General features: G+C 39.6%; 1 protein-coding gene across 2 annotated transcripts in view; it reads left to right on the top strand.

Annotated features, from left to right (window-relative positions):
* The window catches only part of ubash3bb (ubiquitin associated and SH3 domain containing Bb), a gene marked incomplete at both ends in the record, with an annotated part of 46373 nt that overhangs the window by 17068 nt on the left and 4313 nt on the right, over positions 1-24992 (top strand). The window contains 9 exons of one of the 2 annotated variants that reach the window (XM_083887321.1): positions 16820-16873; positions 17926-18112; positions 19304-19502; positions 20575-20744; positions 20872-21080; positions 21474-21618; positions 21707-21830; positions 21955-22074; positions 23601-23693. In XM_083887321.1, coding sequence (XP_083743447.1) covers positions 16820-16873; positions 17926-18112; positions 19304-19502; positions 20575-20744; positions 20872-21080; positions 21474-21618; positions 21707-21830; positions 21955-22074; positions 23601-23693 — 1301 coding nt within the window. Of the gene's footprint in view, positions 1-16819; positions 16874-17925; positions 18113-19303; positions 19503-20574; positions 20745-20871; positions 21081-21473; positions 21619-21703; positions 21831-21954; positions 22075-23600; positions 23694-24992 lie in introns of both variants that reach the window. The other variant, XM_083887320.1, reaches the window with a different exon arrangement.

Here is a 24992-nt window from a genome sequence, read left to right as displayed (position 1 = left end):
CCTTGAACATTTTTGAAAATCAACCTAAATAGACATGGGTCATTGAAAGTGTTTGAATTTTGTGCAAGAAAGAAGTTACCGGTAAGTTGATATTTCGATAAATGTCTCCCACCTACTGTTTCATGCTCTGCATTGCTTGATGTTCGTAGACTAGGCGAGTCAGGATTACTAGCGGTGTTGTGGACACTGTCCACTGTCTCTCTCCTCTGTTGATGTGTGATTCCATGTAGAACAATGAGCAAGTAACCTTAAGCAAGAGAGAGCAAATTATGTGATGTCTGGGAAATGAGAATTCCAAGATCTCTGTCTCAACAAATAAAATCACAAAGACTGACTTGCCCAAGATCCAAATGATAATCACTTGTCCAGATGCAGGACGCAATTGGTCCTGGAAAGTCTGTGAAAAGTCTTTGATGTCAACCAAGGTGTGGGAACCCTGATGATGTAATTCATAATTATTTTATCAAATATGCAAGATTGCACAGTGCAATAGTGCTGGTTCACATTAACTACACTAATATCAGTATTTTTATATATTTAGGATAAAAATATCAACACAGCTATTTCCTGTTCACCAGGTTATATGTTTTTTTTTTTTAGGCCAGTCATTTTGGTGAATGTTATACTTCCTGGTTTTGATCTATCTTACGCATACAGGAGCTTGCTGTTGAGGTTTTGAAACTCACTTGTGACCTTTGATGATTAATAATACGAGAGGCAATATTGAACAATTACATTTAATGGAAGTGGGTTTTCTCCTGTTGTAACCAGGCTGAATAATGAGCTTTTCAGGCCTGCGTTGATAACAGCTGTGGCTGGAGACATGTTGCACATCCATCTGTCCTTTTCCTTGTGAACATGGACGCTTTAAGGGAACGTTCATGTTTGCTTGACTTGAGAATGAATTGGTTAGATTTTGGTGGTGAAAAGGTCACAGTTTACATTGAAATCATGACACATTTTATGGACTAAGGTCAATCAGATCAAATTATGTGACATTTCATCGCTAATAGGTCAGCTTTACTGTGACATTATAATGTTCTGCTTAATCTGTTTCTCTGGTCATTGTACAGTGTCATAACTCAACAAAGGGGGAGACTGTGACAGTGTTTCCTGTTTCTTAGTTGGCAGAGACAACCAACCGCACGGCAGTCATTCTAGTGTCTGTTGTAGATGATGAGGTCAGCTGGTTATCACAGGCACAACACTTAAAGGTCCCATATTATACCCTATTTCTCCAAGGTAATGTTTGTGACATGCTTTGGTCAAAATATTGTAAGGATGAAGCACCACAGCAGTTCAATCACCCTGCCAAAACAGCCCTGTTCAGAATGGTCGGTTTAGTAGTATCTCTTTAGGTCCACCTTAAAAAAAAAAGTAAAATGAAACTTAAGGGACATCAGCCACAGAGGCTACTGGGAGCTAACAGCACTTAGCATTGGAAAAGTGATCATTTTCAGGCTCTAACAGGCACATTGCCGTCATATATAACATGTATCCACTGGACAGATAAATCCTCTGAGGCTGGAAGTTTGTGTAGGATTCTGTGCTGCACTGTGGAGCCAAGAATAGAACATTTTGCGGACTTCCTCGCCAGCACTCTCGCGTGTTTTACGTCAATTAGTCATCAATTAGTTTTTACAGCTTTTTTCTGAAATACTGAGCATGTGTAAGGCAAGTTTATTTATATTGCACAGTTCAGCAACAAGGCATTTCAAAGTGCTTTAGAATAAAAAGAAAGAGAAATACAGCAGCAGCATTAAAGATATAAAATACATAATAAAACTCAATAAAAACATTTGACTAGAGGGGGGAAAAATAATTGATTTAACAGACCTGCTAAATCTGTGTAGTGTACATCCACAAGGCTAAAATGATTTATTTCTTCTTCTTGGTGTTGCATTTCTGCCACATTCTACCCTGCAGTTAGTTAAGATTAACTGAACAAAATAAATTGGAAGAATAAACCCTTGGATACCGTTGTGTTCTACAAGTGTTCTAGAGACGAGCGGATACAATATCCATCAGTTAGATTACTGGTACTGGTCAGATATCAGAAAAAGACAAACAGAAAAACCATAAATAACAACATAAATGCTTTTTCTATCAACAGAGGCGTGCATCACCCACATGGTGGGTGACACACACAAAAAAACATACTAATCTTGTAAAAAGTTTTGTATCAAGACGGTGATATAGGTATCTGTATCATACATTATATTGTGATATCCCTCAACTGTATATAAGATGTATAAGATCATCGTATCATGTGACACTGACACAGACAGAAACAGACCTTGGTGGAAACTGTAGTGACCTGCCTATGAATCTGTTTCTGCTCACATGTTGTGTATATGACTGTTTATGTATATATGTGTGTGTGTGTGTGTGTGTGTGCCTGCGTGCGTAGTGTGCCTCTTTGCAACTGTTTGTGTGTGTGTTGTCAAATTTGTAAACAGGAAGTGTGAGGATGCATGCAGTCAGAGGACAAAGAGCCATGGGATTTCCCACAGTGACAGAAGTGCTCAGCTGAACGTGGCTTCCCGTGAGTGGGTGGTTCGTGTGTGTGTGTGTGTGTGTGTGTGTGTTTGTGTGTGTGTGTGTCTGTGTGTGTGTCTGTGTTTCCTCTAACATGGGTGGGCCAGTTCATGGTCTGTGACAGCTCTGGACAGCTGATGAACAACATGAGACCAACAGAGTTCAGTTATCATATACGTGTGTTTAGTTTGATATGATTTGCATTATGTAACTGAGTGGCTCTCACCTTTAAATGGATAATTCAGGCTTTTTTGAAGTGACGGTGTATGAGGTCAGTGCTGACCCCTGCACCAAGGACCAGCATAAATTAGACAGTTAGTTACTTAGTTACTGGTATCTGGAATGTTCCACTACTGCTTTCTTCTGCTTTCTTCTGAATTAATTCATCCATTTCCTCTCCAAATCTGTCTTTTCTCTCTGTCAAATTCAAACACCAAAGGCGTTTGTCTATGGGCTTTTTGTGTGGCGAGTGAGTGGTTTACAAAGTGATACAAACCTCAGTTCTCACGCAGAAAAGGACATCTAACAGTGAGATGAAGAGGCAAACATATTTTAACTTAAAGGAGATATATTATGCAAATTCAACTTTTTAATAATTTTAATTCTCATATTTGGGACTCTGGAGGCCCTATGAGTAGGCAAAGTGTGAATGTTTTTGTGGTCCGCCTCAGTCTAAGTACAGGAGATAAAGCATGCGATGTTGACTTCCACGCTCATTGTTATGTCACAATGAGACATTCTTGAAATTGTTGTCTCGCGGAGCTCCGCTTTGTCCCTAAAAAAATGCGAGAGTGCCGGCGAGGGCAACAGTGTCTGGAAGAGTGGAAGTCCGCAAAGTGTTCTATTCTTGGCTGAACAGTGCAGCACAGAGTTCTACACAAACTTCCAGCCTCAGAGGATTTACTGTTAGCTGCCGGAGCCTCGTTGGCGTAGTTTCCTGTGTCTCATTTGCATTTAAAGAGACAGGCACTCAAAACCGAGTGTTCTGCACCCTGTTTTGACAGGGTGATTGAACTGCTGTGGTGCTTCATCCTTAAGGTATTTTGACCAAAGCATGTCACAGACATGTTCATTAGGTCACCAGGGAACTTGTTTAACTTGGAGAATAGGATAGGATATAGGATATAATATGTCTACTTTAAGTTTAAGTGAACCTTTTGTTAAGTGGATAAGTGTCCGATCATGAGCTGTCTTTTTAAAAGCCTCTAGTAGGTCTTACTGCATCATGTCCATCAGTGGACCAAATTGAAAACTTAAATAAAATGTCAGCTGGTGTGAGTGCAGTTGGTGTGATGCTATCAGTGCATGCTTTCACATGTGTTGCATTAATCTGTGGGAGCAGGCGAAACAAATTAATCTTGAGCAGTTGTCAGACAATGCAGGGAGAGGAGCAGAGCAACCAAAATTAGCTGTCAAAATTCAGCGTCAAGACAACTGGTGGTGACAGCTGGTTATGAGTTTTTTTTTTAAATTAACAAATCATTAAATCTGATCTTTGTCCTCCAAATGAAAAACATTCATTTATAAGTCCCAACGTTATGCCACAATTCATAGGAAATGTGCAGCTTATACGCTGAGTGTTATGATAAAAATATCCTCACTGGAAAGAAATACACAGCAGAAGACAGACAATTGTTTCCAGCTCAAGCTGCACTGATGTCTTCTGCAGTAAGTACTGCCATTTAGAGCCTGATGCTAGAATTGTATCTATAGCCAGATAGGGACACATTAAAGGGATAGTTCAGGGTTTTCTGTGCTGTGCCTGCTCTTTCCACCGGCAACCTGATTGAGATGCAGACACTCTCACTGAAAACCTGGTTGCCAGAGGGGACACAAGGTTTTAGCCATTTACTGAAAACTTCACCTGATAAAATGTTATGCCTGCTTAAGTTTACGACATTCTAAAAATATCTGTGCTGCTTTGTCTTGGCTTTAGACAGCCTTGTCCAGTTGGAAACTGAAGTTTATATACTGCTCACTCTGTCAAAGTCCATAGAAAAAGTCTACCCTTTTAGCTCTCGATGACACATGAGCTACTGGTCTAAGGCTGCCTTCTTTGGTAGGCTTGTGTTACTTTAGGTAAATCCAAATGAAGGATTTTCAGCACAGATTTTACAAAATAACACATACTGTATATAATGATGGAGGCAATAGTGGACCAACAACTCCTGTGTGCTGTGATGTTGTGACTGATTTTTTTTATGGACTTCGGTGTGGGTATTGTGCAGCTTACAAATTGATAAAGCAGTCAGTGCTGACTATGTGTCAGTACTTTGACTATGCTGTTCCGTTGTGTTTGGCCATATTTATGAGTCCTTTATAGGACCAAAGACAAAATAAAGTGTACATTAAATATAAATAAATCAGAAACGGTGCAGAGTTCATTCCAAACTGTATCTGCTTCACGAATTTGTAAATGGGACCAATGTGATTGGGCAAGTGCTACCTTCTTCATAGGTACATAGTTGAAGTTTCGAAGTTAAACCTTACATGTGGTATGTACAGGTCTGCGCAGCGATGTGTTGTGTGGGCGAGTTGCTCGTCTGTTTCTCTTCCTGTCTCTGTGTGACTCGAGCTGTTAACAGAGGATCTCTCTACGGATGGAAAAAAACGTGCTTTCACATCTCTGTGGGTGAGAACCAGCAAGTGGTTTTCTCACAGTAACTGATAATGAAAAATATGATAAGTTGACCCTGGATTTGTCAGTTAGGAGGCAAAAATATTCAGAACTGCTATGGTCACAGTGCTTATTGAAATAAATTGTTGCTTCAGCTAAAGCAGATGTTTGTGGACAAAAAATTGATTGTACGGTTTGCATTGTGATGTTTCACAGGGTTTGATGAGCGAGCATGTACAGGCAACACTGTTTTCATTAGTGATGGAGAAAATCGTCATCAAGGGACATTTTCCTACAAAAGCCTTTTATTCAGTAAGCTCTCAGCCCACACTGCTCTGCTTCCCCACAGGTGAAGAGGTTAAGAGTTTTTTTTTTTTAAGACTGTCAGGAAGTGAAGCAGCTGTGTAGTTGTTTTATTGTAGGGACACAGGGAGTGGTAACAAACCGCGTTCAACACATGTGGCTGATGTCGGACTTAAAAAAGTCGGATACTTTAATCTGCAACTGATTGGTCAACCGATTCATTTAATAATGTCAGTTCATTGTAGTGAAAAGGAGCTGAAACGCTCATCTGGGCTTTTTTTTCTTGAAATCTGCATTTTCAAATGAAAGAGTGTATGAATGTTATCTTTCCTCAGCTCAATAATGCCCTTGGAACTTGATAACAGAGCCACCTGGTGGAACAAAGCTGAAGGCTGTTTGAGGTCTGTGTCAAACAGAGACTGGTACACAGAATGTCGAGGGTGAAGTGTGCATGAAGCACTGTAGATTACCTTAGTGCACAACATTTATTACAGGCTAGAACAGCATTCGTCTACCTTGTTAAAAGCCTTGCCTAGAAGTCAGGATACTGTTGTTTCTAAGGCCAGGTCCACACTGGTTGCATGTGCAACTGGGTCGCAGAGCATCTTGTTTTTAATTTAGGTACACACACATGTTAACTGATAATAGAGATCACACTGCCAACAGAAACAATTTTAATGGAACTCGAGCTAACCCAACACATTAAGGTAAAATGCTGTTGTTTTATTTTCAGCCCCATTAAACATTAGTTGAAAACATTTCACTTCTTATCTGAGAGGCTTCATCAGTTTATTGATTGGTGGAAAACACCACTGTGTAACCAGTTACCCGTCTACAGTGGTGTCCTTATGTTAAGAATGAAGGTGGTGATGTTGATAAAACTACACCTGCAATGAAAGAAACTGCATGGCAACTGCATAACTAAGTGTAAGGCGCTATCATTAACAGCCACATTGTTCAATGTCCATTCAACAGTTTACAATGGACTAAAACAATCAAACCGAAATGCAACATGTCTTACAAGTTTTATACAACAAACATCTATACCCAGCCGAACACGAGTGAAGCATCACAGCTCTTTTTGGAAATGGTTCAAAAGCAGCAGGTATTTCATAGCAAAACACACAGGAAATGATTTTTCACCACAATGTCGATGTCTGTCATTGCTGCATATGTCACAAACACTTAACGCACCTGTTTCAAAGTAAAAGCACTCAGTCATCTCATCATGATCAACACGTGCAGCTGTGGAGACTGAGTCCTGGTATTTAGTATTTAGAGTATTAAAAGTATACTTATCTTCACACACAAGTATACTTATGTGTGAACAACAGCATAGCAAGAGATGAAACAAATAAGCCACGCAGCCTTCACACACTCCACACACCCACACTGGCCATGTGTCCAGAGATGCTTGGGTGACATGTCTGTGTCACAGAACAGAGCAGACATCACGCGGCCACACTGCCCACATGAGATGTGCATTTAGCTGTCAGCCGTGCGCAGTTTGCAGCAAAATGTACTGTGAAAATGATCTGTCGCCACAGTTTCTGTGTCTCAAACATAATATTTGGAACACTTTGTATCAGTTTAGAAGTAAAAACACTCCAGCCCATTTGCTGTTGATTATTGAGTGTTCAGTATTTATCCTTAATAACAAGGGTTTTATTGTGAAAAACTGTATGTGCAGAAACCAAAAATGCACATCTACATACTCTGGTCCTGGAATTTGTTTGACTATAGTCAAACGAGAGATGACACATCGGCTGTAGTTTCAATTTATAGATAAAGGTGATCGATTAAAGGGCTATTTCTCCAATGCAGCCTTCCCTCCCTCTCTCTTTGTCAATCAAACCACGTGGCTGCCAAAGACGTCTGGCAGAACAGATGAAACAGAGTCAGCATATACACAACAGAGACTCTCCCTGTGTGAACAGCAGACGCAGTAGATCAGCTGCCACATACCACAGATGCACCCAGTGTGGCCCATTTAGCATCAAAGCTAACTTTGATGGTCCGTGTTCGTCACCGTAGATGGCCCGTCATTTTCTAGTCCGTAATTTGTGGCTACTTGTGTATACTTGTGTAGAACTTGTGTTATCTTGGGGAAGCAGAGCTAACTAAAAATATAGCAACTAAAAGTAGTATGAAATGACACTCAATACTTATTTTTAGTTGTGGCTTTTTGTAATTGCTGAATAAACCTGGTTGAATCAGATAAAGAGAAGATGTTTCCGAGGACGTTCCAGTTGACTGTTTGATTTTCTGCCCAAAGCCGTTGACTGAGCAGAGTGTCGAAGAGCTGCGTGTGTGTGTCATCATGAAGGCTGAGGTAGTGGTGAGGAGCTGGACTTTGGGGCTGTAGCGAGGAAGCTCTCTGTGTGATCCACTGATCATTACTGTCTACTTTGATGGCCAGACCTCAGGCCAGGCTGCGCTGTCATCGTTAGTTCTGAACATGTTAGGTTTGATTTCTTTCATGATTCGACTGAAATGTACTCTCTCCCCAAATAACTCCTTGTAGTGTTAAATTTTATCCTCCTCTTTGAGTCCACACCAGCCTCTAATCGACATGTTTGACCTCACTCAGGTTTTGCCGTATGAAGCAAAAAATCACAGTTGTGGGAAGCTAAAGGACAGCAGTGGTTTTTCAGGGCTTTTACTTCTTGGGTTTCAATTTGATGAAACAAGATTGGTTCACTGTAAAAACTGTTTCTGGTCTGAAAAATGAGGAGAGGATTTGGACTTGTAACCAGGAGGGTTGCTTGGTCAAGTTCAAGGCTGCGGTGTCCCCGAGCAAAGCACCCAATTATTGCTCCCTGGGGGTAGATAAGTGCTGCCCACTGCTCCCGGTTTGTGTGTGTTTACTACTGGTGTGTTTTAAAAAGGATGGGTTAAATGCTGAGGTTAAATTTACTATCACTAATTGGTGTGTGTGCATAAATAATTCTAATTCTAGAACAGTTAAAGCAAAGGTTATTCTGTTCCAGTAAATCACCTTGCATGAAGGACTGATCTGTTTTGAAAATCACACCTGACATTCGGATTTGGAGTGAATTAATTCACATCTGCTGTGAAACTATCACTTCTTGATAATTTCTCCTGAAACAAGGTCAACTCCTGTGAGAGGTGAAGAGATTTTTAGATCATTTATTTATTGAGGGAAGTCATTACAAAAAATCCCTGTGTGCTGAAGTAAGGCCTCATTTAAATTCAAAAACTGTACACTTCCTGTTCTTCAGCCTCCCTAATGTAGGGTTTCTGGTTTGTTTTGGATTGGTTATCTTGCCTCATGATGCTGTGTTGTTTCAGTTCTAGTCTGTGAACACATGAAGACATCACATCAGGATTCTTTCACACAGTGATTAAAAGTCACATTATGCATTGTTACAGCCTCTGCGAATTACTGCTGCTGCTGCCACCTGCAGTTGTCTCACAGTGGAAGGCAAGGCAGTATTTGGTTTTCACCAGAAACAACTGAAACCCATTGTGCCAGCAGCATGTACCCAGTGGTGGCACATCTGTTCACTGAGCATCAGCCCCATTGCCCTCAGAAACAGAAGCATTTTTCATAAACACATGCATTACTTCTCTCTCCATCCATACTCTCACACAGCAACACATGAGCATACGCAGTGCCAGATGATGGCAGAATGTTCATTTGATCCTGCTAAAAGGCTTGTTCTAGGAGAAAAATTGTTCCCGGGTAAGAAGATGACATCCTGGGCATGGACATAAACATGCATGCTACTGTATCACAGTGTAAAACTATAATATTTAGCCCCAGTATTGTAAGTGTTAAAAGAACAACTTATTGTTCTTATTTTCATCAGTGTGTTTCCTGAGTTTGGCTGAGGGTGTAAACTTCCTCAAACACAATAGAACAGGACAGAGGCACAAGCAAGCTCTGATTCAGCAGCATTTTGCTGGAGAAGCTTCCACACACTGGGGAATGGTCAGTAGCCACAGTGGACACATTATGTATTTGGGCTTTTTTGGGGGAGTGAAATTAATTCAACACGCCTTGGCATGGACATTGAGCTGCTACTGGACATACTGACATTTGCAAAGACCTTGTTTAATCGATCCTTTACACTTCACATCTTATTTCTGTCACTGATGTTGTCGAAATCATACACACAAGGAGGACAAGAAGGTGTCTGCTGGGATTGTCTTGCTTATTTTCCAATGATTGCTTTCATTCTTTAGCATTCAAGAGAGAATTTTGATGCATCCAAGTATTGGGTGTTTTTCCCCACCACTAGTATGTGATGTCCATGGTTTACATTTATAGTCCCTGCTGACACAGCTTGTGTTCTTTTCCTTCAGAGCTCCTCTTTTGTCATGTCAAACAGGGAACCAGTCAGTCAGTCCACCATAACTGTGCTTCCACATATTAGATTCATATGTTTATCATGTGTGTTCGTGTGTGTTTTACTACTTTGGACTATTTATAGAGGTCAGGATTTCTGGTATGAAACGTGACCATGAAGTATGGGTTAGTTAGTGTTGGTTATGTATAAGGTTATGGTCAAGCTGACTTAATGAAGTACAGTCAAAGCAGTGTTCTAACAAGAATAGTTGTGCACCCCGTGTGTGTGTGTTTGTTGAAGTGGTTTAAGGTCCTTCCTAAAAACAGCTTCCTTCATCTACCACTTCTCTCTCTCGCTCTCTCTCTCTTTCCCGCTCTCTCTCAGATTCTCTCACTTACGATGTAGACAGTGGTATGTAGGTCTGCACCTGTGAGACACAGCAGCTTCGCTTAGTGAAAACCCAAGCAGCCGTCTAGCAGCCACACTACAGCGAGTTGACTGATGTCTCTGCTGTGGTCAGAACTGCTGTATAGTGGAAAAAAAATTATTGCCTCGCATGAAAAAGTCTGGGTGGGTGTATTTTTGGTCTGGTTAGATATGCTTTGCATGTGGTCTCTATGTGCGTGCAGACCTGTTCCTCTCAAAACAAAAAGGTGTTTTCAGTCCAGACAATGAAAATGCCTGATCTGAGGCTCACAGTTTCTGTTCATGTACTTTTTAAATTATTCATGCCAGGGCATTAAGAGACCCCTTGTTTGTCATGGGATTCAATTAGTTGCAATATATAACTTCACCAGTAGATGCCACTAAATTCTACACACTGGTCCTTCAGTGTTTGGATGGTGATGTGTGGTAATGTCACGTTTTAAATCAGTTACGGAGTGAATGTTGAACCGAAGCTGAGTAGAAAACATATATACAGTACTGTGCAAACATTTTAGGCAAGTGTGGATAAATATGATGTTAAGTAAAAAGGCATTCACAAATATAAATTCTAATTTGTATCGATTTAGAAAGCACAGCATGGACCAACACAAGAATCCACATTAAGTACTCTAGTAGTCTTGCCACGATGTGTGCCCTGTGACATGATGAAACTGGCTTTCACAACCTCACCTTGTCTGAGTCTGGCTGTTCCACACCCACTTTTTAAGCCTCCTACACAGCTGTGTCTGATTAACTTAACAACTGTGTTTCAAACTGCACATGATGGAAATGATGATCATTAGCCCTTGTTTGACCTGTTTGATAGAACTAGTTAGTCATATACACCAAACTATAATCCTACAAAATCCTACAGCATATTTTCAGCCTTTAATCATGCTTTTAATGTTTCTCCTTTTCCTTTATTTTACCTGTTATGTCTTATTATTTATGTGATATTTAGAACTTTAACTCAGTGGTTTAATTTCACTGACTACTTTTAAAGTCAGCACGAAAGAAGAATGTTTTTGTTCAATGATCTCATTAAGTCAAATTCTTTCTGAATGTTTTCTTGTTTGTGTTCCTTTGTCTCGCTATGTCTGCGACTTTGTATGTGATATCTCCCTTAAGAAAAATAGAGATTATCAGTCTCAGTGGGGTGCTTTGTGGTTTGGAATTTTGTGTTCCATGAAGGTCTGAATCATTCTGCTGTATGTTCCAACCAGAGAAGAATGAATATTGGATCCGCATGATATTCACCACCTTCTGCTTTAATACAATAATTCCCCATGCCTAATGCTGGAAAGCACACTTTGTCAGACCAGTGAATGAATAATAATGATTTATTACAGATTGTAGAAAATGAATTGTGCTGATTGTGTCTTTAGCACTTGGACTCAGCAGGGAGATGTTGAGAGGGCATCTGGTCTGAGCAGCAGCAGCTAAATATGTCCTGTGAGTCCAGACACTGATGGTTGGCTGATGAGGAGGATGAAGACTGATGGTACTGTGAAGAGTTGGCAGTGATGAGGAGGTGGAGGGCGTGCGTTACGGCAGCATGAATGGACTAAAGCAGGCAGAGAGGAACACGCTCTATTTAAAAAGACAGCAGCAAGATAACAAGCTAACTGAGATATGTTGCTGTGCTATTGGTGCCCCAGGAAATGACAGCAACATTTTAGCGTGCGTGTGTGTGCATGAGAGGAGAACAGCCTTTCTGACAAAACTTCAGCTTGAGCTTATTATTAAATGAATTTACAAATTATGCGAGCCTGCAAACTAGTTCAGGCAGTAAACCTGAAGTGCCTGTAATATCCATTAGACCCACCACACATTCACTCCCTTTCAAACTGGCGGGGTATTTAAGCTGTGAGATCTCTCCCTCTGCCTGCTACTGCTACCCTGTGCTGGTGATGCTGCTCGTGCTTTAAGCCTAGCATTCACCTGTATACATTTCTGTGCGGAGTGATTAAGTTGGTGCCTGGACGCCAAAACTATATCATTCGTATTGTGATGCCATTACCATTCTAATATACTAATGAGTTGTCTGACTGAATTGGACACATTTAATGTCCTTTTTCTACACACTAAATTAATAAGAAAATCACAAAATGTAATATGCAATGTAAACACAGGTTTTTAAGCACAAGGAAAGCCACCAAGCTGGTGATTAACTTTTGAGTTGAATATGACCAGTCAAATAAATCACATGTATCTGTTTCTAAGGTTGACATCGTTAGTAAACGTGTGCTTTTAAAGCGTTAAGTTAAAAAAACACTCTTTGAGTCTGCGCTGTGGCTAGCAGCAGATTAGCATTGTTAGAATGTACTGTAATGGACAGATATGTAGACTCTCTGGATGCTAATCAGGAGTTATTGGCCGCACCTTGTGTTGTTAAGCCTCAGCTGAGGGCAATCAGCCATTGGAGGTCATTTAGGCAGGTAGGTTGGAGTGCCTCTGTTCCCACAGATTCAACTCCTTGAATTTGTTTGCTCTTTGTTCTGTTTTTGGTGTTAAGAGAAATCTTACAGTATTTTCTCATGAAGTTTGTGTGATATTGACGAGGGCTGTATTATTAATTCGAAGATGTTCAGGTTCACCCTGACTCCCACCATACTGCTTGAAGGCATAATGGGTAGTCTTGTGTTTTGTATAATAAATAGCTGCCTACTTATGTAAACTGCTTTGCATAGACAACAAACATTAGATATCCACATTCCAAGTTAAGAGTGTTTACTGCTCTGTTGGCACAGTATAGTAATTGTATTAAATTGAAGGGGTTATATGTACATTTCTACAACAACAACAACAAGAGTACTACTATCTCAATTGAAAACAGTATGAAATTGGTTGTCACAGATTCTGAGACAAGGAAATAAAAAGCTGTGCTTTGCTACACTGTGTTCACACACATGGACAGGCAAAACTGTCCCACTGCTATTTTTAGAAACACTGAACCTGTTTGTTTATTTTTCATGTGTCTGCAACAGGTGGAGATAGAAATGGATGGTAAAACAGAATCATAGAATGACAACATGATGAGTAATGGAGGAGATGATAAAGCACTGTAAAAACATATTATAACTTAAACCACCAACAATGTGAATGACAGGTACTTTTGTTTTTTGTTGTGCTTCCCTGTCCAGGACAATTATTCACTGGTGTATCTTCCCTCAAATTATGTTGTGTTTATTTGATCACATCTCCACTGCAGAGTCAGTTTTTTGTTGTTTTTTGAGAGGGCTAGTGATTGTTTTTTGTTTTTTAATCAGGAAGAAACATACAATCTTCAGGAGTCTGTGATTCCTTCATGTACAAATTGATGAGGTGGTGCAAAGCAGGTTTTGACCCCTCCAGGTACTCCCTCCCACACTCCCACATATACTACATATTATGCTAATTGTACACTCTCTAAAATTTAGAGAGTGTACAATTGGCATAATATGTAGTATTAGTATTATAAGAACCACTTAGAGTCTAAATTGTTCTTAGGTGAGACAGAGATAATGTATGTTTTGTCTCTGCCCTCCAATGGACTGGTGACCTGCATTAGCTTCATCCCCTATGACCCTCATGTGGAGGATAAAGCAGTAGAAAATGAATGTGCAACTGCCTCTGAGACTGCAACAAAACTTAAGTCATCTCTGAAGTTGGGTAACCATTTACTGTGAACTGCAAGCAGTCAGTCTCACTTTAATTTATCAGTAAAGTAATTCTTGGCTGTTGATTAAATATTGTGGAAACCCTGTATTTATTGGGCTTTTTACACTAAATTCTGCTATAAGATACACATTTCAAATGTCAAATGAAGCCTTTTAAAGTCATGCTGTCCAGCTTGTCAAGTCGGCATGTTTATTAATTCAAGTTTGCATTCGAAAACACACACACACACACACACACTACTCTGGCACTGATGCCATACTAGAGCTGCTTGGTCCCTGGAGTGAGCCACATTAGCATGTACAGCTCTTATCTTCACAGCAGTGGTTAATTAGATTCTGTGTCTCTCATATGAAAAATGTGATGTGCTCGTCCTTTATCTCGTAATCAGCCAAGCCTCCAGGTTTTGCTGTAGTAAGGAAATTCAGACGTGAATAGATTTTCTTATTTGTCTACCTTGTTTCTTCCTTAGAAACTGATCTTTATCCATATATTATGTCGGTCAAAGAATTGAGATGTCTTTCCCATGAATAACCTTTGTGTTTTTTTTAAATCATGATGTGAATATCGTGCTTTGAATCAGAATGTACATTTTGAATAATATTCTGATAAGATAATTCATACAGATGAGTCACTCTGTCACAAGTATGTGCGAATGCTTGTCATGGTTAAAAGGAGTCACCCACCCATGGGTTTTCCACCCTTGTTATAGCTTCCTCTTTGAGTTAAACATGTCACATTCTATGCTGCTCTGTAGACACACAAGAGGAACTGTTATCTCCTCTGACCTGTAATCCATATAGAGTGCTGCCTACACTGACCACCTACTTTCAGAGTCACTCTTGTTCAGGAAGTAGAATTTACTCCCTGAATAATAGGGCATTAAATGCCATTCAGTTTCTTCAATGACGTTTTAGAGTTTAAAGCCTGGAACTAGACCAACCAGTTCATGAATAAAAAGGAATTGTGACAATTAAAAAAATAAAGGTAAGACTGTGTACATTACTATTCGGAGAGTGAAGGAACTAAGCATTCCATTAACCATTGTGATTTAACCTGTAGAGTGTGTTACATAATCGATTTCATTTCACGCTTTATTTTGCATTAAATCCATGAATTTTTAAATAACCATTACAAATATATATATTTATATATACGTATGTATATGATATATACATATATACATATATGTATATTCCAAAACTTGTTTTGTTCCTACTGTGTCCATGATGGCACCAATTCAAGCATGGGTGATGTACGTGATGCAGGGGAGAAAAAAAAAACACCCCACAGCAGACCAACCACTGATATTTAGGAATGGTGTTAATCAGCATTTTTTTTAGTGGCTTCACCTGGGTTCAATTTCAAATTAAATTCCAAGATACTTATCCTCAGGGGTGTACCTTAGTATAAATGAGGCTCATGAAATGTCAGGTTTAAACGCCCACTAAATGAGAACATAAGTTAGAAAATTGACATTAAGTGCTCCTGAAGAAGAGCTTAAACTAGTGTTTGAGACTCCTCAGGAAGATGTTTACTTATAAATAAATTAAGTGAGAAATGAAAGCTAATTGTTCCATTAACTGAGTTCTTTTTGCAACCAGGAAGATAACTGCTGCTTCTGCCCTACTTCCTAGACTTCACTTTTCTGACCGGAAGGCTCCGTTCATTGCTTATGTACAATCTATGATTGAAGTTTATTGTAGTTTTAGTTTTGTGTACTGTAGTCAATTTATGGCTGCCCTGTGCTAAATGTCATGTAAGTCTGAGCTTTCTGATAGTAGTCGACATGATTTTCAAGGTTTCTCATAATCAATTATTTACCTTCATTGTACATAATGTAATGCATGAATATTCTAAAAGTCATACTTTTTGTAATTCTGTAATCTGAGTGAATTTTTAATACAAATGAATCGTGCCTTAAAGGTGAAGTAAGTAGTTTATAGTGACATCTAGAGGAGAGGCTGAAATTTACAACAAAGAACTGCTCCTCTGCTCACCCCCTCCCTTCCCTGAGCGCTACGGTATCCTCAGCCGGTCAAATGTCGTCCTCGTCGTCTTTCTCCGTGTCAGCAGATGAGGTTCGTGAGGTGAGGGAGAGGGCGAGCTACCGCGGCCGTAGCAGACGAAGCGGAGAGAGTGGAGGCGGAACTTCCGCTACAAGTAAAGCGACACTTGATTTGTTCTCTCGCGTTTGTCCTTACGGGCTCCGGTAGAAACATGGCGTCTCGCTGCTAACAGTGGCTATGCAACCGCGGCCTGCGACCATGTTATTTTACATGACTTTTTGAAACACTACGAAAATGAAACAAAAACTATTATACAGCGACTAGACAATGCAGGAGCACATAATATGTATAAAAAAGTGGATTTTGGGTTATATAAACCCATAAATACTACACAGTGTCCCTTTAAATGTAAGTACATACACAAATACCTCAATGTGCAGAACCAGTTCATAAAAAAGCTCTTTATGTTTTTCATGACTGCCAAAAGCACTCTACAGCAAAAGTAGAAGCTAGTTTCAGCTAGACAAACCTAAATAATTCAATATTTTTCTTATTCCAGTAGCTCCAGTGCCATCACTATCCAGTCAACAACTTCAGACCTTTTTTATATTTTATTCTCACCCTTTTAAGTCCTCACTTTCATCTCTTTTTTTATGTAGTCAGAGTTTCCCCATAGGTGGTGTGGAACCTGAACAGTTCTCCTTTTACTCACCATCTGCTCTGCTGCCAGAAAAGATGGTCAGATGATACAAACTACTGCAGCTTGCCTCATTTCTCACAAAGTAATAAATAACTTTATTTACACTAATATTAACTGGGAGTAATGAGTAACTTTGTCACACGCGTCAGCTGTGACTTGTGGATGCACTGTGGATGAGTAATTTGTAGGGGAACATTCTCAGAGTTGTTGATGCCCTCATTTGATTTTTGTTCCTCTCTGTGTTGCTGTTTTTTAGGCTCAAAGCTGTGGTATCAACAGGGGGTCGGAGTGTGCAAGCAGCATGCGACTGGTAAGTTTAAACAAGAAGTGTGCTTGCAGTATGGTCACATACAGTATACTTTACACACACACACACACGAAGCATGTTATACTGCCCTCTGCTGTAGCAAGATTATAAAAAGAACACCCACATACCCTACATGTGGTGTTGCCTCTAATACAAATACTGCTAATACAGAATCATTACCAATACTTGAGTAAACATTTCAGTAAATGTTTCTCATTGTTGTTGTTTTGTTATTAATGAATTACACCAGCCAGTGTGCCAGGGCCTGCTTTGCAATCTGAAAATCCCACCCAAGGCCCAACAAACCTTAAATCATGACTCTGATCGTTAGAGACTAGGATCTAGTAATGTCTCTATATATATTATTGATTTCATGTGAACATGATACAGATTAATCAGTCCACTTCACTTTATTTCTGAACTTGTGTGCATGGTTATTAAATCTGGGCTCCATGTTATATATGAAACACAACAAACAACAAAGTGCTCACTCTCAAAGTGCATTATTATCCATCAACAGATATAACAATTTACAAATTAACATTGAGTGCAAATGCTGAAATGTTAGGCCTGTATGCTAACCAGCTGACTCTCGATAACACACAGCTTAATTGCCATGGCTTTGTTTTTTCCGATAAGTATTTCTTCTAATCTATCATGTGGTCCACACATTGGGAATGACTGAATTATCCTGAAGTAGCACAAAAAATTTGAGTTGACTAAACTGAGGCTGCATATTAACACCAAAATTTAAGGAAAGATGGGAAAAAAAGGCCAAATACAGAACCTTGGCAGTGGCACACATAGCAGTGGGGAAATAAATAAAGCCTGTTTTTGGTCCCCTGATGATGACAGTAGAGCCATTAAGCTCTGAAATGTTGAATCAAAGCCAAGGAGATGATTCATTCAGAATCACTGCCCTGTGCTGATGACGAGGGACATCTTACCAGCAAATAAACAAGTGAAACAGAAAAACAACAGCAAGAATTTCTGCTTAAAACAGGCCTACGTCTTTTCCTTTCCCTGTATTCCAATCATCTCCGTCTCTCCCCTAGGCTATTTTCTCATGTGGACGACCCGTTTCTGGACGACCCCCTGCCCAGGGAGTTTGTCCTCTACCTACGACCCAGTGGACCACTTCAGAACCAGCTCTCCCACTTCTGGCAGCAGAGCCGGGTCACTTGTGGCAAAAACAAAGCCCACAACATTTTTCCCCACATCACTCTCTGCCAGTTCTTCATGGTGAGTTAAGAGGAATGTCAAGTGAATTATTGTGAGTGAAGGCTGAATGTTCTCGGTGGCTTGACTAACTATTGACTGAGACAGCTTAAATCTGAGTTTGTGATTCACAAAACTCTCACAGCAACCACAGCAACAGAGGTTGAAATCAAAGCACTCATCACTTTATGAAAAAAGTAAAATACATAATGCTATTTTCCTCATCATGTGAGGTTAAAGAAGTGGAAAGACAGTTATGATCTCAACTTAAATAAAATACAGCATGTAAGCAAATCTGGGGGAAAAAACTGTTTTGTGTGTGAACTCACCAAAACGTGCACATTTCCTTGTTCCTGAGTTTACATACAGGTTGATTCACATTTGTTTTTCACATTCACATTCATTCTCTAACCAACTGTAAATGGGTGGAATAGAATGAAACAGCAGGCAGGAGTGTTTCTTGCACCTTTTGTAATTAATGTTTATCCTCATCCCTTATACAACACAAACGAAATCACTAACCAGCAACACTCTACATGGTGTGTGTGAGATATGGTCACTTTCTCTTTTGTGTCCTCTCCTACTTCCAGAAATGGCAGCAGAATTCTCTACATAATAATTGATTCCTTTTCATACGCAGAATGAACCTTTACTCTTACAAGTTACAGCAGCTTAAATATATACATATATATGTATATATTTAAGCTGCTGTATACATTATATTCATTTTTTATATCATTCTGTCTGAGCAAAGCAATTGGTCATATTTATTACTGTAGTGTGAAGTCTGCAGACACCAGGGCCTATACCCAAGAGATTGAGTATAGGAGAAGAATGTTTTCTATTGCATTATGATGCACACAGAAACAACGTTTTAGGTGCTCAATATGATTTCAGATATCTCAAAGCACCACATGTTTTCATGTATTCAACCAATACACAACTTTGGGAACACAACAATGTTATAGCACCACCTGTCTAACACTCGCTTTAGCTGTATCTAGCTGTATTTGTGTGGCAGCGTTACAGTGCCACATATAGGCCTAACATATGTACTACAGCATGTATGGTCGGCATTTGTATCGTGTGCGTTTCCATGTACATATTTTTATTTATTTATTTGAATCCAGACAACTTTTTTGATGATTATCAGGATGTGATTTTAAAAAATATCATTAAGTCTTTCAAAAACACATTACAAACTTTTCTACACAGTGTGCAGACCACAAAGTAGAAGCCCTGTGTGAAGCCCTCCAGGCCACTGTACAGCAGTGGCGAGGTCGCTTTCCCAGCCCGCTGCCCCTAGACCTCTACACATCCTCCAACTTCATCGGCCTTTTTGTGGAAGAACAGGTGGCCGATGTCCTTAAGCAGTTTGCAGCCGACTTTGCCACAGAGGCTGCTGGGAAGGCAGGTAGGAACGACACACAATATACCCACAATGCAACATGTAAGATGCTGCATGTCTTTCCTCCTGTCTGATGTTATATTGCTGAGTGTTAAGAGTATGTCAGTATCACTTATTTATATTCATTACGTGTGGTGAAACCTCTTTTTTCTGGTGTGGATGGTTGTTATGCTGGGTTAATAGATCGCTCACTTCCTCTGTCTCTGTAACACTTTTTAAAACACAAGCACAACATTAGACTTACAGCCAAATTGTATTTCAGGCCACATCAGATTGGAGGCATCAGCATTAGAATTAATCCTCTTTAATATGTGAACTTCATGGTATAAAACCGATTCATGATGTGTCATCAGTGGCAGATGTGGAGATGGTGAGGGTGGAATTATCTACAGTGACAGCACGTCGAGCAAAAGTTGCGTAGTGTTTCTTTAACAGAGAGTTTCATGCGGGAGCCATTAGTCATCCAACTGTGAGTCATAATATTCTGTGTGGGTAAAATAAATTATTCATTCTTTCTTAGAATCAGGACCTTGTGGATTATAACTATCAAAATTATAAGATTGGATTTGTAAGATTATAAAAAGCAGCTTTTAGTGTCCTCCTTTGAACCTCTGGAACAGCCTACCACAGGAGAAGCACATAATCTTACAACCTACCTCTTTAGCTAAGTGTTCTTTTAACTCAAAGTCATTTGAAGCAACTTGTTTCATCCTATTTTATCACCTATTGATTTGATTTAACACAGCATTTGGAACTTGGAATGTATTCCAAATGAAAATTAAAAAAACATTATACATGTGTGTAATATGTCTCTTTCATTTTGTAATTTTAATTTACTTTTTTTATTTTATGGGTTCTATCTGTCACCTCTTGCTGAAGTAACAAGTGAATTTCCTTGATGTGGGATCAATACATTTAAAATTTTGAGTCTTACTATTTAATTTGCGCTCGATCCGCCTTTCAATATGCATTGTGCCTTTTTACTCAGATTTCTGCAAAAATCTGCTGTGAACCAGGTTTTAATAGCAGACATGAATGATCTCACCTCTCATCTTTCTTCATCTCCTGTCTCATTCAGAAGTCCATGTTGAGCCTCATAAGAAGCAGCTCCATGTAACTCTGGCCTACAACTTCCCCAGTGATCACCTCCCATCACTGGAGAAACTGGCCAAGGGCATCGAAGTCAAGCTGGGCTGTGATTGGTTGGCTGTCTTGTTCTCCCGGGACATTCGTTTTGCTAACCATGAGGTAGCTGCTATTCATACTACCAGTGCATGTTTTCAAGATTTAAGCAGATACATCTACAAACAAACTGCACTGAAGCACAATGTGACTTTGTTCTAAACACCAGCTCATCTCCATTTCTGATTTGCAGACACTGAAGGTGATGTATCCATACATGCCTCAGAATGAGGATGAGCTGGAGCTGGTTCCTGGGGATTTTGTCTTCATGTCACCAGTGGACCAGAGTGGGACCAGTGAAGGTTGGGTGTACGGAACCTCGCTGGCCACAGGGCTTTCTGGACTGCTGCCTGAGAACTATGTCAGCCTGGCCGATGAGTCCGACACTTGGATCTTCCACGGGTGAGCAGATTCATGACTTAGTGTGTTAATTAAAGCACATCATATTCTTTCAAAAACTGACATTTTCATATTTATTTTAACACTAAATACAATAAAGTTATAATACCAGAAATCCTGTCGTTATACTGTATTGCCATCTTTGTCAAATTAGTGGCTGTTTTACCTGGGCTGCAACTAATGATTATTTCCATTATTGATTAATCTGTTGATTATTTTGTTGATTAATCAAATAGTTGTTTCATTCATAAAATTATGATAAACAAAATAGTTGCTGAATAGTAATTACTTCATAATATATTAATCAATTGAACAGCTGTAATGTATTCGGGATATAAAATATAGCATAAATAAAAAGCGAACTTTTATGCTCTTACCTCTGCTTGTCCACCACAGCTCCCATTCCTTCTTCAGCTGTGGGCCCAGTGACAAGACCAGTAAGGAGAGAGGGATGTTAGATGGACTGCTGGACAGCCGACGCCCCGACAGCACTAGTCCTGGAGACACACCCGGCCTTAGTCTCATTTGTCATCCAATGCAGGTAGTCTTTGATTCAAACTCATGTCATTTTAAATATTGAATATATTTTTTTAAAACGTGACAGTGACAGAGTTTTTATTTCCCAGCAGGTCCTGCGGATCAGTGGCGGTCAAGCACGGCAGTCCAAGCGCTCACTTTTCGTCTGCCGGCACGGCGAGAGAATGGATGTGGTTTTTGGCAAACACTGGCTCACCCTCTGCTCAGACAGTAAAGGTGATACACCCACTGTGATGCCCTCTGTTCATGCTCACTCTGGTGTCATCTTTTGTTTCCTCTCATTGGACTGAATGCATAAATTCATACATTTAGCTAATGCATGTTTCTTGTTGTTTGACAGGTAGATATGTTCGCTCCAATCTGAACATGCCTCCCAGTTTGCCACTGTGGGGCGGACAGAGAGACTATGACATGGACACTCCTCTCACTGTGTTTGGATCCACTCAGGCTCGAGTAGTGGGTATGTTACTTGTTTACAGTTAATGGAAAAACCCCATTGAGACCTGGTATTTGCATCACTCCTAAGAGAATTTGTCACAGTTTGGCAGCTCTAAATAGGACTATTTTAACACCTGGCATTCATTTTACTGCGATACGTAGCGTAACATTTTACTGGTGAGAATGACGACATCACAACCATCGTACCCTTTTATTCTGGTACCCCAAGGGAAGGATACCGGGATGGGGCTGGTTATTTTGATACTATTCCTAATGGAAATCCAAAAATAATGTTAGATAGTTATAGTTGGATATAGTTGTTGTTTATTTTTATTTCAAACACATGCAACATTTACAGTGACGACACATATATTTACATCCCGTCACATGTTTGAAAAGGAGCAGGCAGAAGTATAAACTCATATGTACCTACCCAAAATGATGTACAGTACTGTACCAAACTGAACCGTTCCACTCAATGGAAACACAGCTTTTGTGCCCCAGATTCATCTGCTGTGACCACTCATGATTAGTTTTCAATTCCATTCACTGTATGCTAAATCACAAATTTTTTGGCCTGTTGACTGATTAAATCAATGCTCCACTTACACTGCTGGAACATGAAATGAGATTTTGACCAGTAGTTACAAATAAATAAAAAATATGGGCACTGAGACTTGTACAATTTTTGTTTTGTACTTCCACATATTTAGCAGTGCTCAAAGAAAATCACCGGTTTAAACCAGGTTAAAACCCTCTTGGTTCATTGTGAAACTTCAACAAAGGACATCTGCTGAGAATTTGGTCTTCATTACATACCTTAGAATTTGACCACATGTGTTTCTAAAAAAAAATCTCTAAATGTGGTTTGGATTGAATCTCAAGACACAGTCAGGATGCATTGGGTGTGGTCAATCCTTTTTTCTTTTTTTTTTTACTGTTCATATCAGTCTCCAATACAGTTAGTGACTGATGAGAAGCAGCAATACACAACCTTTTTTGTTTCTTTCTTCCTTTTCCCATGCACACTTCTCCCTCTGTCATTTTTCAAACTCTCGAACAAAACAGAGAAGGATAATTAGAAAACATCAAAATCCACATCTATCACAACAAATGTCTTACCCTTTTCTCCCAACCTTACTCTGGCAGCCAGGAGGTGTAATACACATAAAAGGTACACTGTATAAAATCTTTATAGCAATTGTCCATTTGTTTTGACAGTGCATAATATATATATTTTTTAATCATGTTGTAGAAAGCTCTAGTTATACATTATGAGCCATTCCCCCACAGATGGTATGATGTGGTTTCCAATGATAACATTTAGCAGCTGTGAGAGCAGCTAATAGGAGACAGTTGGCCTTAAATAGGAGTAGTGGTTCAGCCATGGATTTAGCCTTGTCCACTTGATGATTGTGATCAGATGACTCAGGACAGACAATAATACCAGGTCTGAGTGGGGCCTAAATGATGTATTCCAGTTTGTGATGGGTAACCAATGATCATTCTGTTTCTGATTCTCTGTTTAAAATGTGCTTCTTCTTTCAGGTGAGGCCCTGCTAGAGAGCAACACAGTGATAGACTTTGTGTACAGTTCCCCATCTCTGCGATGTGTTCAGACTGCACAGAACATCCTGAAAGGTAAGAAGAGTCTCCCTGTATGGCCAAATATGACAGGACAGCTATTCTCCAACATTCAATCAGTGATGCTTGGACATACCTAATGAAACAGAGCTGTATCTCTCAGACATCGAGGGTGTGTTTATGCCTGAAAGTTTGAACTCATGTTCATGTCTTTGTTACGTTGTCACATTACACTTTTAACCTACATATGTATGTTCTGTTATCACCCATTTGAGCTGCCTCTTCCTACAATTACACTGGCTCCACTTATTTTCAGAATTACATTTTTTTCCATTCACATATTTGCCCCTCCATATCTCTCTGACCTCCTCCACATTGCCACTTCCTCCCACTCCCTCAGATTGTCCTCCTCCACCCTCCACAGCACCATGGGGAGCAGAGTTTTCATCCGCTCTGCTCCCCATCTCTAGAATTCACTCCCATGAGACATCTGCAACTCTGACTCTCTTCCCCTCTTCAAACCCAGACTCAAAACCCACCTGTTCAAAATAGCTTACTCTCTGTAATTTCACTCCAATATCCATTTACTGTCGCCCTGTTGTCTGTTTTTATTGCTGTTTTCTTTATTTTTCTTTCATTATCAGTTGGCTTGAAAACACGACAAATATGTTATTTATTTAACAGTTATTATCTCTGTTTCTTCCAAATGTAAATTAAATGTATGTATTTAACCATGAGAAGTGTTACCTTTAGTTGGAGGTTGATAGAAAATGCTGCTATTCTGTTGCAATCAGCAGAAACATCAACTGCAGTGCACCGCCTTTAGATTGTATTTGTGATTGTGTTACCCCTTTACCTTTTACATATGACACCCTCATGCTGTGTTTTACTAAATCTGCCGAAGTGAGCCTAAAAATGCAGTTCAGTGCAGCAACAATCATAATGACCTGTATAGTGTTATAATAATACTGTCTTGATGTTAATTAATTATTTCAACACTGACCAAACTGAAACATGTACTAATGTAGTAGCAGTTCTCAATAACCCATACTCCCATAGTAGTAGACCATCTTTCTGAAAATGAATGACTCAGTTTGCTTAATTGATTTATTTATAATATCCATTGTTAATATCAGCTTCAGTCACAGTGCATTATTGTCAGTGTGACTTGTTGTTCAAACTATCTGTAGCAAAGTTTAATGTTGTTTCAACTTCCTGAAGTCTGAACTACCCAAAAAAGCTGCACATGCACATGCAAAGCAACCAAATCATGATTCAGTTCCATCTGGACTGAGGTCATCTCTTTTGTTCAGACATTGTTTTGGTCTGTATTTCAAACCATGGACCAAGGAACAT

This window comes from Microchirus variegatus, assembly GCF_963457635.1.
Source record: "Microchirus variegatus genome assembly, chromosome: 3".
NCBI lineage: Eukaryota > Metazoa > Chordata > Actinopteri > Pleuronectiformes > Soleidae > Microchirus > Microchirus variegatus.
Note: the sequence above shows the minus strand (reverse complement) of the source record. Positions and strands in the feature narration are given on the sequence as shown.